Source organism: Opisthorchis viverrini (assembly GCF_000715545.1).
Source record: "Opisthorchis viverrini unplaced genomic scaffold opera_v5_420, whole genome shotgun sequence".
Taxonomy (NCBI): Eukaryota; Metazoa; Platyhelminthes; class Trematoda; order Opisthorchiida; family Opisthorchiidae; genus Opisthorchis; species Opisthorchis viverrini.
In genome coordinates, this window is record NW_008752080.1 from 113,624 (window position 1) to 130,436 (window position 16,813).

General features: G+C 40.4%; 1 protein-coding gene across 1 annotated transcript in view; it reads left to right on the forward strand.

The window, feature by feature from the left end:
* Window positions 1-284: 284 nt before the first annotated feature.
* Window positions 285-16,813, forward strand: part of T265_15293 (hypothetical protein) — a gene marked incomplete at both ends in the record, with an annotated part of 42,479 nt that continues 25,950 nt past the window's right edge. The window contains 5 exon segments of the mRNA XM_009177424.1: window positions 285-333; window positions 7,147-7,484; window positions 8,371-8,519; window positions 12,140-12,264; window positions 15,714-15,793. Coding sequence (XP_009175688.1) covers window positions 285-333; window positions 7,147-7,484; window positions 8,371-8,519; window positions 12,140-12,264; window positions 15,714-15,793 — 741 coding nt within the window.

Genomic DNA, 16,813 nt, shown 5'->3' on the forward strand with positions numbered 1-16,813 from the left:
CCGAATCGTTTCTGTGCCTTAGCCTGGGTACCCAGCAAAGTCTTTGTTTATTTACACTGTCACTAAGGGCACTTTTTTGAAAATGTCAACATTCTACAGTGATTTAGCGAACGATGCTTGGGATGATATTAAAGTAGTAATTTTCGAATGTATCTAATATAGCCGATTCAGTCGAGTGATGACAAACCACAGACGCATGGCGGATTACACGATGGTAATAATGGTGTCCACGGAATTTAACTCAATAAGTAGATTCACTAGACGACATCCTGAACACAATCGATATGGGAGACGAATTCGAAGAAACAACACGTTCTAGCAAGCTTGACAAAAGTGAGCAATTCTCATCCTGATTTTGAACCGCTTTCATCTGAACGCTCAGGAATTCCTGGGAAGTCCACAAAGACACCGATGTCTTTGCGGCCTCGTAACGACGCTGAATGGAATCGCGTTCTTAGTCAGATGATAGAGACACGTTACCCATCCATGATTGAACTCTGTGACACATATATATTGAGGTCTCGTAATGAGCGACGCAGCTGGTATTAATTCGGACTTCTACGCAAATATAAGTGCAATCAACATGAAAAAATAGGTTCTCAATGACCTCTTATATTGCCGGAGTTTAAATAGGCTATAATAGAAGTTCTTTTGAGTGCAACTGCTAATAAATTAGATGTTCGGCGAATAAAGTATTCTGGAAAGCGGAACGATAAAAAAGTAATTTGTCACTTAGACAGCTTCTGACCAGGAAGTACTGCGAGTAAGTGTCAACATCCGGGTGAATCTGGTGGTTGCGCAGAACGAAGGTTTGCGTAAGTGCAGTTGACGCGTGAGAGATTAAGACCGGATGGAGGGAAGGTGCGTCTTGTTATTCACACGTAACTAATGAAATTTATCCAGTTTAAATAACGGAGTTTCACCCAAAAACAAAGGGCATACTAATTAAAATATTCACAGAAATTGTTTTTTGAATACTGAAGGATTGAAGCAGCGAAATTATGTAGACGGGGTGATTTGGACTTCTGTCAGTGTCCATAAAAACCGTAATAAAAAGAGGAAAAAACCTCCTTTTCAGTATGGCACACTTAACAGTTCTATGACCAAAGATTAAATGAATTTTGAAAGTGTTTGAGAGACGGTGTACATAAGTCTTCACAAAGAGAGATCACTTGGTGGAAGAAATCCACCGACAAACTGAAAATTTTGTAGAATCGAAATTAATACCGTGGAGGAACGCTAATCATTCTTGGAAGATCAGGCCGTCCTTTTTCCAAAGTAGAGTATTCCTAATTTGATGAAAAACCCTGATAAAAACACAATACGCTGGAATTCAGAAAAGTAACTTTCATGTCTTCAGTCTGAAAATGGGTAGAATCGCCCTTCAAGCAAAAATGTAGTAACACCTGTAAATCAGAAGTTGTTGATCGGCTGAGCGGCTAAAAATCTTAGGCATTACCTCTCCGACCCTCTGCTGAACAACGTAAGATGTGCCAATTCTGAGGAAGCCGGAAAGCAAACTTCAAACATTCGGGTAGACATCGTGTGGATAGTGCACCAAATCGTCTTACGTGGAACACGGAATGATTAGTGCATGGATCAGGGACTTTTCTGTTGAAAACATACTTTTAGTTGGTGTTGACTAATTATTCAGTCAGGTGTGCCGCATCATCAGAGTCCTCAGTGGATGGTGATTGGTCTTGTACTATTCAAAATATTTGTAAATAATGCACTGGACTTAATGAAAAATTTAATCCCCCGCTTACAGACGATCTCAAATCTAGGCTATGGTTGTTGATGATGACGACAAGGGAAGCATTCGAAATGCCTATATTTTCCTATACAACTGGTTTCAAAAATTTGTTCTGCTATTTAACTGTGGTAAATACTGAGCAATCCTAATGAAATTTTCTCAATCAGTTGCTGTGTGCCATATCGTTAATTATTTGTCGAGGAAAACTACACCAAAAAGAGAATTGGGGGGTCCGATAACCAAACAATGAATTTTCAAAGACACCAAAAGGACGACGATTTCTGCCATGGCGCTTATACAAACAAATAAAAGAACACTCGACTCAACATCTCTAAAGAGCTTTCAGACTTCAGTGAACGTAATATTTTACTCTTGGATTATGGACGATTTGCCAAACTCTCACTCATCAATAGGAAATCAAGATGCTTAAATTAGTTAAAAACAAGAATTTAAAGTTATGCTCAGCTTTTAGAGCTTAAAATAGGGACAAAAACTTTTCCACTGCTCTGTTATTGAACCCCAAAAAGGTCTATCTGATAAGGTATTCTTTGCGGGACCCCGAAGAGATTTTAAGGAGAAACTTAACAGAAAGATGGGAACGAATAACACTTTTAGTTTGTGTTGACACTTGATAAAGATATGGCAAACTGCTGGTAACTATTTTACGCTAGATGACTGTGAAATAATGTAGAATAAGAGCTCCGCTCTTTTGCTTTCTATAACGACCAACTGACTGAATACACCAATCACCATTTTATGAAAGACGGCTGTAGTGCGCTTGGTCACAAAAACCAGATGCCCCCTAAATATTCCTGTGTCTTTGAAGCACTTGCGTGTGTAAGCATCGTTTTTCTATAAAAAACGGACCAAATGTGGACGACTACGAGGGCTAGTGGACCGAAAAATTGAAACTTATGAAAACTCTGTTACTCAGAATCAGTTGAAGGGCCACATATATCGTCAAACGCTACCGACCGCCGCTTTGGCAGAGCGGGAGGTTTACCGTAACTTCATCTATGTGCAGCAGGAAAGAAATGGTTTAGTTTGCTGTTGTATGCAGAACACGTTAGATATTTTTGGCGCAACAAAGTGGATCCATTATGCCGATCAGCGACTCACAGAATTTAACTTTTTTGCAAAGACAAGGAGGCCCAAAAATGTCATGTGCCACTCAAATCGCACCCAGATAAAGCTCCTGCGTTGTAATGTCATCCTACCGATGCAACCTTTTAGAATATGTGGAGGACACACCCTTGATCAGATTTACGTCTATTTTTTCCCCAGTATTACAAATACCGTCATGAATCATACTAATTCCTCTTATCCCACGTGCGGCGGGATACAAATTATGAACTTCTCATCAAAATTCCGCACTTGCCGAAAAAGTGAGTCACAGGACTCTGCTTTCTGTGACGAAAGACAAATCTCCCGCAGACATGGAAAGCTAAGAGGCCTTTTACCGCCTCCGTGTGGTAGAAGAATGGGTTAAGATGCAAGAAATTCTGCCTTACGAACATTTTGTTTGCCACAGGTAGTTAGATTAGGAACGCAGATGTGGGGTTGAGGATAACCTCATCATTCTAGACTCCTCCATCATCATCATCATCATCATCCTTATTATTATTATTATTATTATTATTATTATTATTATTATTATTATTATTATTATTATTATTATTATTATTATTATTATTATTATTATTATTATTATTATTATTATTATTATTATTATTATCCCGCGTGCGAGGCCCCTTCACAGACGTTGCCAGAGGAACCATCATCATCATCATCGTCATCAAGAAACGAAACATCAGTGTTGCCACTGATGCTTCACTGCCGTACAGACTCCTCCAGGGTTCGTGCTAGTGCAAAACATCATGACCTAATAACACAACTCTTTGTTGAGTTCTCTGCTTACTGTGTTTTTGGAATGAGAACTGGCCCATCAAAAAATGACTGTAAGTGTGACTTCGACGTTGTGAGACCCAAGGATCATCCGCTGCAAAGCTTTAAACTACTAGGCCAACAGAAATTTTGTTTTTGCAGATAATTTACCAACCATCGGGCTACCGTAATTCAAATAACCTGTCAATGATACCATGCTTTGGAGATAACTCCGAACGAATTTAGAGAGAACATCTAGGTAACCTATCAATGGTCCTTAGATGAATATACACTATTCAGTGATAAAAATACTACATGACTCTCCTAAAATCTCGAAACCTTGAGGTTTATAGCCTCTGTTTCCGTCAGTTTCATGTTGCTACCCGCAAAAGACATGAATATTTATTCAACAAGGACTAGATTTTAAAGATTCTAAATCTACACACAGGTACTTGGGACCGAAACACCCATTTTTAAGATCAATCTGCGTGACGCTTCTTGTTCCATTACTATCTGCACACATCGGATCTCCACAAATTATGTTTTCCGATCCTATAAACCATGGTTAAAGTGGGATTAAAAACCCTGGATTAAACCCTGTAACACAAACCCAAACCACGACGAACAACTCACCAGCTCAGTCTGTGCTTTGTATTATAACGAAAGCTTCTAGAAAACCCTATACTGGGTTGCTGGGATTCCCAGCAATCCAAATGACTGTTGATATTTTTTAATAACATGAGCACAACGAAAAAATCTTTTGCTGACCACCTGAAGACAGGGCGTTGATTCATTCACTTGAGATAGTTTAGTTGTTAAAATAAGAACTCACTAACCAGAAGATTTGGGTTTAAAAAGAAACCCAGCATCTTCGCTGTCTGTATGTAAGCTTGTGCAGCCAGGCAGTAAACCAGTCCTTCCGCTCCTTTTGTTGGTACGGCGGCTATGCAACAAAAGGCTGCTACAGCTAAGGGATTTCTTTTTTACATCGGCCTTATCCACTGTCCTAACCTTTTCTTTTCGGTATGGGCACTCAGAATTCATTTAACGTGGAGGTTGTCTTCTTTCCATATTTTACGAAGTTTAAAGCATAACTCGACGCATGATCCAGTGAGTTATGTGTTACATAAACTCATCGATTTTCTAACGATATCCAAAGCAAAATACAAAAACCACCATCGCAGAAATCATGTGGATTGGAGTTAAAATAAAGAACCTATTGAGATGTGAAGCAAACAGTGAATTATTATGAAAATTTTTCATGTCACTACTTCAGATTTTAAGCCACTGTGGCAAAGTCAGATATGAGACCCTTATGAAAATCATCGGGCATACCATGACAAGGCTGACCGATTCTTATTGCGAAATTAATTTAGCATCAGTGACATTTTTCTCACATAGTCCAATTTTAACAAGATATACTCCTGTTGTTGAAGCTATGAAGAACTATTGCGCAATATATCCGGTCGAATGAGAACAGTGATTGCATGGTTCATAAAGAATCATGAATATTGCTTGAGCTCTGTAAATACAGTGTCCTCCACGTGTACTGCCCACTGCATAACAAACAATCAGTTAGAAGATTCACAACCTGCGGATACGTATCGAATGACACAGTCTAAAAGAATAATAAAAGACAACACCAATTCAGCATTGTTTCATTCATTCAGAATTCATTTGTCGTTTTCAAGTCATAGAACGATAGTGTCAGACAGATAGCACATCATTTGTAGACATCACATACTTTTGTTTTGCTCACTTGTTAGTGATTTCATAACGGTATAGCAATTCCGACCACCAACTTCTTGTGACGACGAGTCTGCCGTGATGAAAGAATCCCAGTTATAAATTTGAGTGATAAATATTTAAAAAACAGTCATGATAATATACTGAACCACTGCATTCATAACAAGAGTGAATGCAGGTCCATTTTCAGTATCCCCTATCGTTAGGAATATTGAAGGAGACTTGGTATTCCAACAAAAGTGGACTTGTCCAAATTTTTTTAAGTTTCTGAATTATGCTCCATCATTTTCTGCAATCTTAAGACAGACTAGCTCGCTTTTGGAGCAGTTGGTGAGAAGTGTGGGGTGTTCTGTCTTTCGATGTTCAAACTTAAAAAAACTGCTGGAACTAAGTTCAAACTACCTGAGATTTTCAACCGGCTAGTCTTGGAACACAAAGCATTGATGCTACGCAGTAACTGACCACGAAATGCATAAAACTTACGGAGACCAGTGATGAGAGTGACCATAGGCCAGAGAAGACTTCTTTTTACCAATGTTTTCTCATTCAAACATTAGTTCGCAACCGAATTCTCAAAAGACGGAGTGTTTTGCAAATGTGTGAGAACAAAAGATACCTGACTGCTCTTTGTATGAACTCTGTGAACTGTTTGAGCACCAACGGTTGAGGCTTTTGGACGTTTGATGAACACTTATCTGTGCAATGAACTCAAGGATTAACAGTGGGATCAGAATCTCCATCAACCAAGAATCCTCGTTTATTTCGATAATAACACAGAATAGAACAGATATAGGTCATTGAAAACGCGAATCCAAATAACTTTTTCCAAAGGATAGTTTAAATGCAGTGTTTCTGGACATATTACAACGGAACAAGGTGCAAAGTAAGAACTCATAACATAATTTGGGTCATAAGAACTCAGATGTTACATGTACTTTATGCCACACTTAATCTGGCTTTAATCTAAGCAACATTCCAAATATTGTTTGAAAGGAACGTGAAGTGTTTATGTGTAATACCAGAACGTTACCATACCAAGCACATGCATCAGTAAAAACAATGCACCAAGAAAACTAATTTTTCAATTCATGTGCCTTCAGAATCTGTAGACACTGGTTTAAAAGGGGAACTCGCGAAATCAGACAGACTCTTTTCTCTCACCGAAGTTGACTGAAGCCTACTGTAGTTCTGAATGCTACACACTTTCTTGGTAGAATTAGCGGTTCGGGTGATCACAGTCGCATGCTCTGCAATTAAGGAGCCTTCCTTTAGTTGGTAACTCAAAGCACGGCGACCTAAACCTTCCTTTAATATCGCCTTTAACAGAGAAAAAACCGGTGTAACAGTCATTGGCGTGTACCTTCTATTTTAAAGTTGTGTATAATTCCGCTAAAGCTAGCTGTTCCATCTTTTGGCTCTTTCAAACATGTCCGACAATGTTTCATTAGTTCCAATAGGCGAAGTTCCACTCACTGGGAAGTCCGCTTTTGAGATTAAAGACGTAGCGAAAGAACAAGATGAAGTTCTTGCTGCTAAAACTATTGCGTAATCACAAGAGCTAAATTCATCAGATATGTTTTCAAATCTTCAAAGGCCAGGATTAAAACTGCAGAGTCCAGTTATTGGCATATTTCAACAACTTGGTGACAGGTTTATCTGTACGACAAGCGTAAGCGGTATAACAATAGCGCGACTTGACTAGCACGGGTGCCACACATCAAATTACTGTAATGTATACTGCCGTTGCTTGTTGCTTGTTCCAGATGCTGGGGGAAAATCTATTGCTGAAAAGAGTACGAGCGGATCGAAGGTGTCAACTGGACAAAAAGATGACTCTGGAGCCACCAAGTTCCAGAAGAACAGAATGAACGCTCGGAAGAATGTTTTGGATTTACTTATGGAACCCTACGGTAATTTTTCACAGTTCCACGGTTTATTACCACCCGGTTACTCATATCCTACAGAAAATCCCACCTCAAACTCAGGAAAACAATTAACCCCGACTACAACTTTTTCCTTAGAAGAGGATGAGAAGCGTCATGCAGCTCAAACAAAACGCAGTGTCCGGTTCTCGGACATTGTTGACCTCGATGACAGCAAGGTTGTTAATCTCTGTCGTTGCTCTTGTTTCTTGGCTTACTATTCGTTTTCTTGTAATTTCAAATTACCTAGTTCAAATTATTTGAACCACTTTCAAATAGGCAGTTAGGAAAAACCATGTGCAGCTAGCGAAAAAGGAGGCTTTTGAGAACTAGCCTCCTCATTAAATTCTTGGTACTCAAATCTTTCTGTTAGCTGAACCACACAACACTGTTTATTCTGTTGAGGCACCACAAGAGAACATTACCATGATAGAACTAACGGCCATTTCAGCTGTAGTTCGTACAAAATTAAGGGAATATGAAGTTTAAAATTCAAAGTTTGCTTTTGGACATCTTCGTCTACATCCTTTACACCAATTGGCTTTGCTTTTCATTGCTGGAAGATCCCTCCCTTCTCCAGGATGCAACTGCGCCCTAAGCTTCTGTAGCACTCACATGTATATGGTGGTGATTTCCCAACATAAATTGATGCATAAGGTCGAAGTTAGTAGAAAACAACCAGTTTCATTGATTGCCTATGTAGGAAAAAACGGACCCAGGTGACTTTTCTGTGTCTGGTGAATAGACATGAAGATATGCACCAATAACGCCACATACGGTATGAAAAATACTGATTTAGGGGGCCCTTTATGGACAGGATTCCACATGCAGGAAGTTGTCCCCTTAATGCCTGTGCAGAATGAAAGCATTAAGAGAGAATTGAGGGTAACTAACAGAACCGGTTTTTCCTATTGACTGGTAATAGTCTCGGACATGGTTACGGCTAACCACATAACCAGACTTCTTCTCAAGTTTACGCGTCTTCCTGGGTTCCGTCTCACAAAATATATATTGGACTAGCCTCTAATGGCCATTCTATTCGTTATTCATTTTTCACTGTTTGAGACTGAGCTTCAAATGTTTTCGGATCCATCTGACGCCCAACCGGAGAAACAGAAGATTTCAGGACTTGCAACCAAAAGCGACCGTCCTTATACCGCCCCTGGCTCAAGAAATGAGGAGACCTTTGAGACAGACAAATCTTTGTTTGAGGAGTACGTCCTAATCTGATTTCTAATGAAGAATTTTTTCAAGTTCTTGGGTAAAGCTGATTTGGTACGAAGACAATAAATTTGCCTCAAAAATTAGTAGTCATATGTGAGTTATAAATAGGTAGAGCCAATATATCTGTCGGTTGTTGGAATCCATCATTTTTTCACTTGTGCTAATACGTTAGTTGCTTAGTAGGCGCTCCTGTGAAGAACCTGACTCTTTACTTAAGCAAGTTTCGTCGTTCCATTTGGAAGATCTTTCAACTCCTGAACCGTCCAATACGACTGAAAACAACCCAGTAGTTGCAATGTGTTGTCAGCAGAATTTAACTTAAGAGGTCGTTTTCAAATGGTTTGCAATGTTACCAAACCAAGGGTATGCTGAGGATATCCGGACCGGTCCAATCAAACGAAACAAGAGGCACGGTGTGCGGTCCCCAATTACTGGTAGTGAAGTGGTACCTAATATATTAATCCTCGTCCAAAGAAAGTGCTACCTTCGAGTCTAAATGTGTTCTCGGGTGATTCAGGCAGCCTCTGCACCATAAAATCCAACATCAGTGCCCTTTATTCGATGTCTACTGGTGGTCTGACCAGTCCTGCAGACATCAAAGTATTAGTTAAAAAAATTTGACCTACTCAGTGCATTTACGTGTTCTTCAGCCAACATGAACTCGCAACAAGAGCACTGTTTCGGAAACTGATGCCCAGATTTTGCCTGGACGTGATGCAAATAGTTCCTGTATGTCTCTGAAGCATCCGCCATAATGGTAAATTTATAAAGGAGTAGGATCGGGAAATACTAAGCCTCGTGTCAGATAATATAACCTTCACTCACTAATGTGCTATCCGCGACGCTGAACTTCAGAGGTGAAAAGCATTCGCTGGTTTATAACCTGCTTGTTCCTCAAATGTGTTTTGATGGAATATGTATCGATATTGAGTGAATTCAGTACCTGCATCCTACTGGTCACACTAATTCAACTATAATTTGCTCGTTCACTATCCACTAATAATCTTCATATGAACAGTTAACCATCTGCTCCATCAGAAATAACAAATTACTTAAAGCCATTTTGGGACCTACCAGTGATGATAGACACCACAAACGCTGAACAAATTCCGTGGGCGTACGAGATCCCCAAATGGAGTTTTAAGCTAGAAAAATGTTGCGCTCCATGATTAAAAAGGTCCATAACCACGTTACCAGAATTTGCGTTTCACCAAGCGGATGAAATAATACCTCCGTACCGAACGTAGAGAAAGGGATCAGTCATTAGCTGATGCTCAGAACTGTGAGTGCTTGATACTTCGGTTTGCATTGTCGAATTCCTGGGATTTCGAGGATAATGCCCAAACAAAGAAATAGTTGGTTGTTGATCAGGTGGCGGTTGGTCTGTTCGCCGAGCTTGGCAGTTGGCTTGCAAACGTCTCGTCACTATACGAGGAGACATCATCAGTGCGCAGTTGAGTGGTTACTTCCTCCTTGCCTGCGTGCGTCTATATAGCATTCGAAGGCTATCTATTATCTTCTGACGTGATTGGCTACTTAAAATGTAACAAATTTGGTGAATCTATTGGTCCGTTTGTGATCTTTGTTGCGTTTAGGTCTTCGTTTCTTTGTGTTGATTGGTTATCCTAACGCCTTATATTTTTAGTAGTTCGTTCTCTCCGGCCTTGGTTTGTATTGCGCTGTGGTCTGACGTTCTCGAGTTTGATTGGTTGCTTGTGCCGCCTTATTTCTACAGAAGTGGGAATGACCGAATCACGAGCTCTCATCCTCCAATATTCCTCTTTTGTAATCTTGTGGAGATCCTGGAGTTGCTTCAAGTTCTTATTGATTTTTCTTGCTAGCTGCTTACTTTGGTCGCGTTCTAAGCGGCGGTACGTAGTTAGGTAGTGCCTTTGCTTTACTGATGTAGTCCGGTTTGTCCATGATCACCGTTAGGCCTCCCTTGTCTGCCGGTAGGATCACGATGTTTTCATCCTCCTTCAACTTGTTCATTGCTTCTTTTTCTTTGCCGGAAAGCACGTTGAGTAGTTTGTCGCGTGTGATGACTGGGACGACAATTTGACGAATTTATGGAAGCATGGTACTCCACCGAAGAGGCCATCAACAAACATATCGAAATTGATCCCATCTACCAGTCACTAAGAGCGAGTGAACTCCAGAACCACCGAGCTTAGAGCTGCTAAATTAACCAGACGAGGAACTCATAAGTGAAGAAGGAAAGCATCATTCAAACAGACACATCAATTAGATTGGAGGAAGCGCCCAATTAAAGCACCAAATCAATCGACGGACGAAGGGACAATAACCGCTACGGTGTAGGAAATAAGGCGGCACAAGCAACCAATCAAACTCAGAACGTCAGGACCACAGCGCAATACAAACCAAGGCCGGAGAGAACGAACTACTAAAAATATAAGGCGTTAGGATAACCAATCAACACAAAGAAACGAAGACCTAAACGCAACAAAGATCACAAACGGACCAATAGATTCACCAAATTTGTTACATTTTAAGTAGCCAATCACGTCAGAAGATAATAGATAGCCTTCGAATGCTATATAGACGCACGCAGGCAAGGAGGAAGTAACCACTCAACTGCGCACTGATGATGTCTCCTCGTATAGTGACGAGACGTTTGCAAGCCAACTGCCAAGCTCGGCGAACAGATCAACCGCTACCTGATTAACAACCAATAAACTCACTCGAGCTACCAATGTTTCAACAAATTACCAAAGAAATAGTTGAAATTGATCGTCCGGTATTACTGGATGCGATACTTCTATTGCATCATAAAAATGTTTCCCGAATTATTTAAGAATGGATGACAACTTTGCTACCAAATACAAGGAGGCAGAATTCCAGGATCTGTCCGAATGTGATGCGACCACCCATAGTGAGTATCAGTACTTAGGAATGGGTATTCTGATGAAGCCCTGGACGAGATACCTAATATTACCTACCGCTGCCATACGGCTTTTTTGGATTTTGCAAGTGCAAGGCATGTGTCTAATTATGACCTACGGGGAACGATGTTTAAGATTGCAAAGGCAAACAAGTAAGGCCGAGGATATGTTATTGCTTCAGAATGTCCTTCAAAACATGTTTTACTTATAAATTCATCAGTAGTTAAAATAGTTTGCACAAAACGTCAAACGAGCGCAGACCACGAAACGGAGCGCGAGAGTTTTTCTGGTGCTCATAAATGTTATCCCTCATACATTGTAGACGTGCTGATATGGAAACCGAAGACTTCCGTGAGTCACATAGAATGCCTAATGCAGACTTTGGATGACGAATATCACACTGTACAGATTAAGACTACTGCTGTAATACTTCTAGATTATTAAAGGTGCTTGCAATAGCATTCTAGTAAGATGCAGCGTATGCAGCAGTTCTAGCACAGCCAAAGACAGGCACACATCACTGAAGTATTCTTGTCGGCTAAGTCCTTACCGTTCTCAGCAGTCCTATTCTTGTTTAGCTTGAGCATTTTTGTCGGTTTTTCCGTCCCGACGCTATGGGTTTATCAAATTACCCAAACGTTTCCTGGTGTCAGAACATTAGTTCGCTATGTGCTCATGAAAACAGGTAATTTTCTACCACTTTGCAGTCTCTTTGGTGGCAAAGCACAACTGACAGATAACTTCAGCACACTGGAGACGAAAAACCAAACTTTGCGCACAAACCTTCGTCGCCCGTCTTCCTTGGATTCCATTGGCAAACGATCACTTGCAGGTATGTTCCAACTCAGCTACAGGAAGTCACGCTTTACGCTACACTCTCTGGGTTTGTTTTCATTTTCAAGAGCCTAAAAAGAAGTTTCATCATCATGATAAGTAATGTTCTAGAAAATACTCATTAAAGCTCACATAAAACCATGTTTCCTAGAGGAAGCTCCGGAGGACCAAAAATGTAGAGTTAGTAGAGTTTATGTAGGTCACTCTTTCAGTAACGACACTTGTTGAAAGTATTGAAATCTAGCGGGAACTTCATAGGATGAAAATACTATTTCCGTAATCCATATTATGAGAACAATTCCATGCCATTTCAAACATACTGCAGTCCACAATGGTTACCGCAATTACATTTTCTGATGGGTTTGCTAGTCTGTTTCCCGTCTATCCTACCAAACAATCCCATTCTTGATGAATATGAAAATCAACTACTTATGCGAGGAACATTATGAGAAGCAACTTTGGAAAACCACATAGCATCTAGTACTGCGTTACATCTTTCATATGAGAAATCTTTTGGCAAGTTGAAATCATTTAGTAGTCCTGCACTTTTGCGATGAGAGTCCTTCTCAAAAGAACGACGGGAAATTGTGTGGCCAGTACCAAGTGATGCAAATTTCTCCATCTGCGTTGTCCTTAGTTAAAACAACACTATTAGATTCTGAGGGCATATCTATATGTGCCTGTTATTTTTGTCGAAATATCGGACCATGTCTCGTTTTTTTCCCGAAATGCCTTTATATGAACTTGGCCGATATAACAAATATTACTCCATATAATCAAGGTTTGCGCATGTGATGTGTGTTGGTTGCAACATGTGCCGTTGTATAATTTGCAGGTGACATATGTTGGACGCATTCGTTAGAAGTTTCACCCGGAAGACTTTGTCAGTCAAGCAGAAACAGTCGATTTTCCCTGCCATTTTGGATCATCATCATAATCTGCTACTAGTATTGAAATCAGTGTAAGGGAAACATTAGACTGCTTGTTGTGATGGGGTTTTTACACCAAGCTTAAGTGGAGCTGAATAAACAATATGACGAGCAACCTGAAATGCGATCAAGCGTAAGGCATAACACTACCAGCATCAGATTCAGAATTGGCTCCGGCTTTTTACAAATCTGTCCCTACTTATAAACCCTAATCACCCGAAGCTGGTGTCATTCAGACATTTTAACTGGAACATGATAAGGATCGTTGATAATTTTTCGTGAATGACTAAGAAGACATAAATGCCCTCATGGAAAATAACTCTTCCGAAAACACTCTCTGTTTCGGGCGACCTTAATTCCCAATTGTGGACAAGTTTTGATAGTTACTACCGACACGGTTTGTAAACCTACATTATTCTGGGAAGTACTGTTGTCAACTGCAGTTTACAACCAACCATGACAAGCTTTGGAATTGCTTGCAGTTAACGAGCATATTCAGAATGAGTCGCCTCAGGAATTTGTGCTGAATACGTGTTCCGTACCGAATTGTAACCAATGCCATTTTATGTCTGATATCAACAGCGCAGCAGAGAACATCAGTTTTGACGTCAGCCTCGAAGTTTGACGCGGACCTCCCACAAACTTACTCCACAAGCTAACAGAACATTACCCTACCACTTGAGTTCCGTACTCTGCTTTTTGTCTTCACGAATGACGCTTGTTCATAACGATATATTTAACACCAAATTGGGGTTTCGGTTGTAGTAATTTGTGAAAGGTCCTGTTTGTCATCAATTCATGTAGGGTTGGGTAAATGTTATTTATTCCATCCGCTAAATGATATTCTGTGGACGAACCGGTACGAAAATCTATAGCTGGATTTAGCTTATCCGGTGGAACACATTTATATTGTTGCAAAGCGAAAAAGATAAACCAAGCACTAATCAAACAGAGCTCAATAACATTTAGTGCCTAAACTCATGCTGCTGTGAGTGAATGCTAGCATCCACGAATCCAGCATCTCGTGACTAGAACACTGAAGCCAATCTTCAATGTGATACTGAGAAGTAACCAAACTACTTAAAGCGGCAGCGAGTAGGTGGGATGCGCGTCGGACTCTTTATGCCAGTTTTGTGATAGTCCATTCATATATATTTGCTAATTTAAAGAAATCCTGTGACTTTTCTGTTATTCCGCGGGGGCGCAGATCTCAACTATTTTGGTAACTGAGGTAAACTTTTTGGCAAAGACCAGTCACGACTGACTTCAAATAAACAAGTAAAAATTAAGGTCAGTCTACTTGAGTTTGTATTTGTTGTCGATGAAGGAGACGCTTGTACACAAGCCGGTCGGAATTAGCTCCCGCTAACGTGCACTGAAATGCGTTAGCCTTTACTCAACTCAACTCAGTAAACCGATGGCCCCAAAGTCCACCAGGGCCACCAAAGTCTAATCGGGGAATTTAACAAGAGTGACGGGCCGTAAGGTGTGGGTCAGGACATGTAAAACACGAAAATGCGACGATTTATCGACGAAGGCGAACGTAACGAAAAGTGTTTATTTGTTAGTAGCTGCTAGGAACAATGACTCTAAGAAGGAAAGTTATCCAGAGCGCCAGAAGATTTTTCGTCTAAAGGCTCGACAGTCCCTTACAAAAGAGTGTGCCAAAAGATGGGTTTTTCGGCAAATAAGATACACGATTGTTATGTAGCCACACTAAGCATACAGCGGTACAAACTGGGTAAAAACAGCCGGAAGTTTGACTTTTCAGCATGCCTGCAGTCAGTTACCTATGAATGAAGATCCGATGTTTCTGTAGGCTTATCCTTCGTTTCTGCCAGCTTTAGCCATGATAGTCATTTGCTACAACCATTCTCGTTCCTCTGGACGCATTCATCCTCCACTAGGTGGTTTTCTTATAGGGCTTATTTTGGTACTGCGAGTGGGAATGACACGTCCTGACAATGCATCTAGGTTTCGTTGTGTTATAAGAGAAAATGTTAGTGGCTCAGGTAGCGTAGATGGTTATTGATTCATTCGTTGAGCTGGACAATTTCATCACCAATCGCGGTTACGTCATCGGTGCGTTGTTGGGGGGTGCAGTGGAACGTGAAATGGCTCGGTATTGTTTTTCGTTTCTTTGGTTTTGTTTTCTTGAGCAGAAGCCTGAAAGAGAATGGGGTGACTATTCATAAAAATAACAAATCATTTCCCTTGTTAGACGAATACGGAGGAATCAGTCATTGAAAACATTTCTACCGACTATACTGAACACCTAGAGGAAGCTTACCAATCTGACAAATAAGCAAGGTAGTGTAAATTTCACTTACTATACACTATATAGCGTTCATCATCATCATCGACGGCATGACATCAGTGTTCAACACCGATGCCTCTCTGCCTCAAAAGCTCCCAATTTTGGTCAGTCTATTTGGTGCATGCTGCATTTTAATTTTGTGCAACTGATGACCGTATCAGACAACGGACCAAACTTGATATTTCCACCAATCATTTTCAGATGAGGGTGAATTACTACAAGACAATTTTTGGGAAAAGCGAGCGCTCAGTAAGATCCATACAGTGAATCCTAGAGAATCGGTGAGTTGTTTGTTTTACTTATGGCCTAGGAAGGACGATATATTAGCATGGGCGTTTTTATTTCCATTCTTTACAATACTACGTGATTTAAAAATCGGCTTTATTGACTTTCACTTTCCATCTATTATAAGGAGACATTTTTCAGTTGCATTTGGATGACCGAATATGTTACCCCGAAATTTCTCTCATCAGTTCAGTAAAAAGACATTTCCGTCCGGACACGCACCTGTGCTAAAGTATCGTGCAACTCATTGTTCAACTTCCATCTGAGCAAGCCGAATCCATGATGGATCAGTTCTTCAGGGTGACCGAATTCTCTCGCCTAATAATAAGGCACCAGAACTCAACAGAGGTATTTTTCGGTCTTCAAACTCCAGCAAATAACCTGATTGGAATTCCTAAAAGAAATTCCACATAGGCTGAGTGAAACATTATTAAAATAGGATCACTGATACTGTATTTTACTAGGTAATACTGACAGCACCCTATTCAAATGGTACATCTGGGTCACTGTTGCTATTCAAGCAGAATGAAGCATAAATGATAACAGCAGAGTGGTCTTCTCCCATTTGGACAGTCACTGATGAAGCAGGAACTCACACATACATATGAGCTAGTTGAAGGTGTTTTGCGATATTCAGGGAAGCGTTTTGTATGAAGTATTGGCGCTGTATGGAACAGAATTCACTTCATTTTGGAGTGCAACTGTGGGCGGTCAAATAATTTAACAAGGTGGTATCAACCGAACCTTTGGTAGATCACATGCTCAAGTAGCCGAACAAATCTCTAAGTGAACGTCGACAGGGTGGCACAACGCACTACTCATAAGGCATCGGAACTTCATTTCCAGTTTTGTCCCTCTTGTCCCTCTTGTCAGATGGACGTGGTCCCCGAGTTTCTACTGGAACATTAGCTTGTCAGCAACTGGCGAAATGGACTTATTTGTGTTAACGGGGAACTCTAGTGAATCTCGTCTGTGATATTGTTGAGGACAGTACCCATCTGATAAGTTTCAATAAA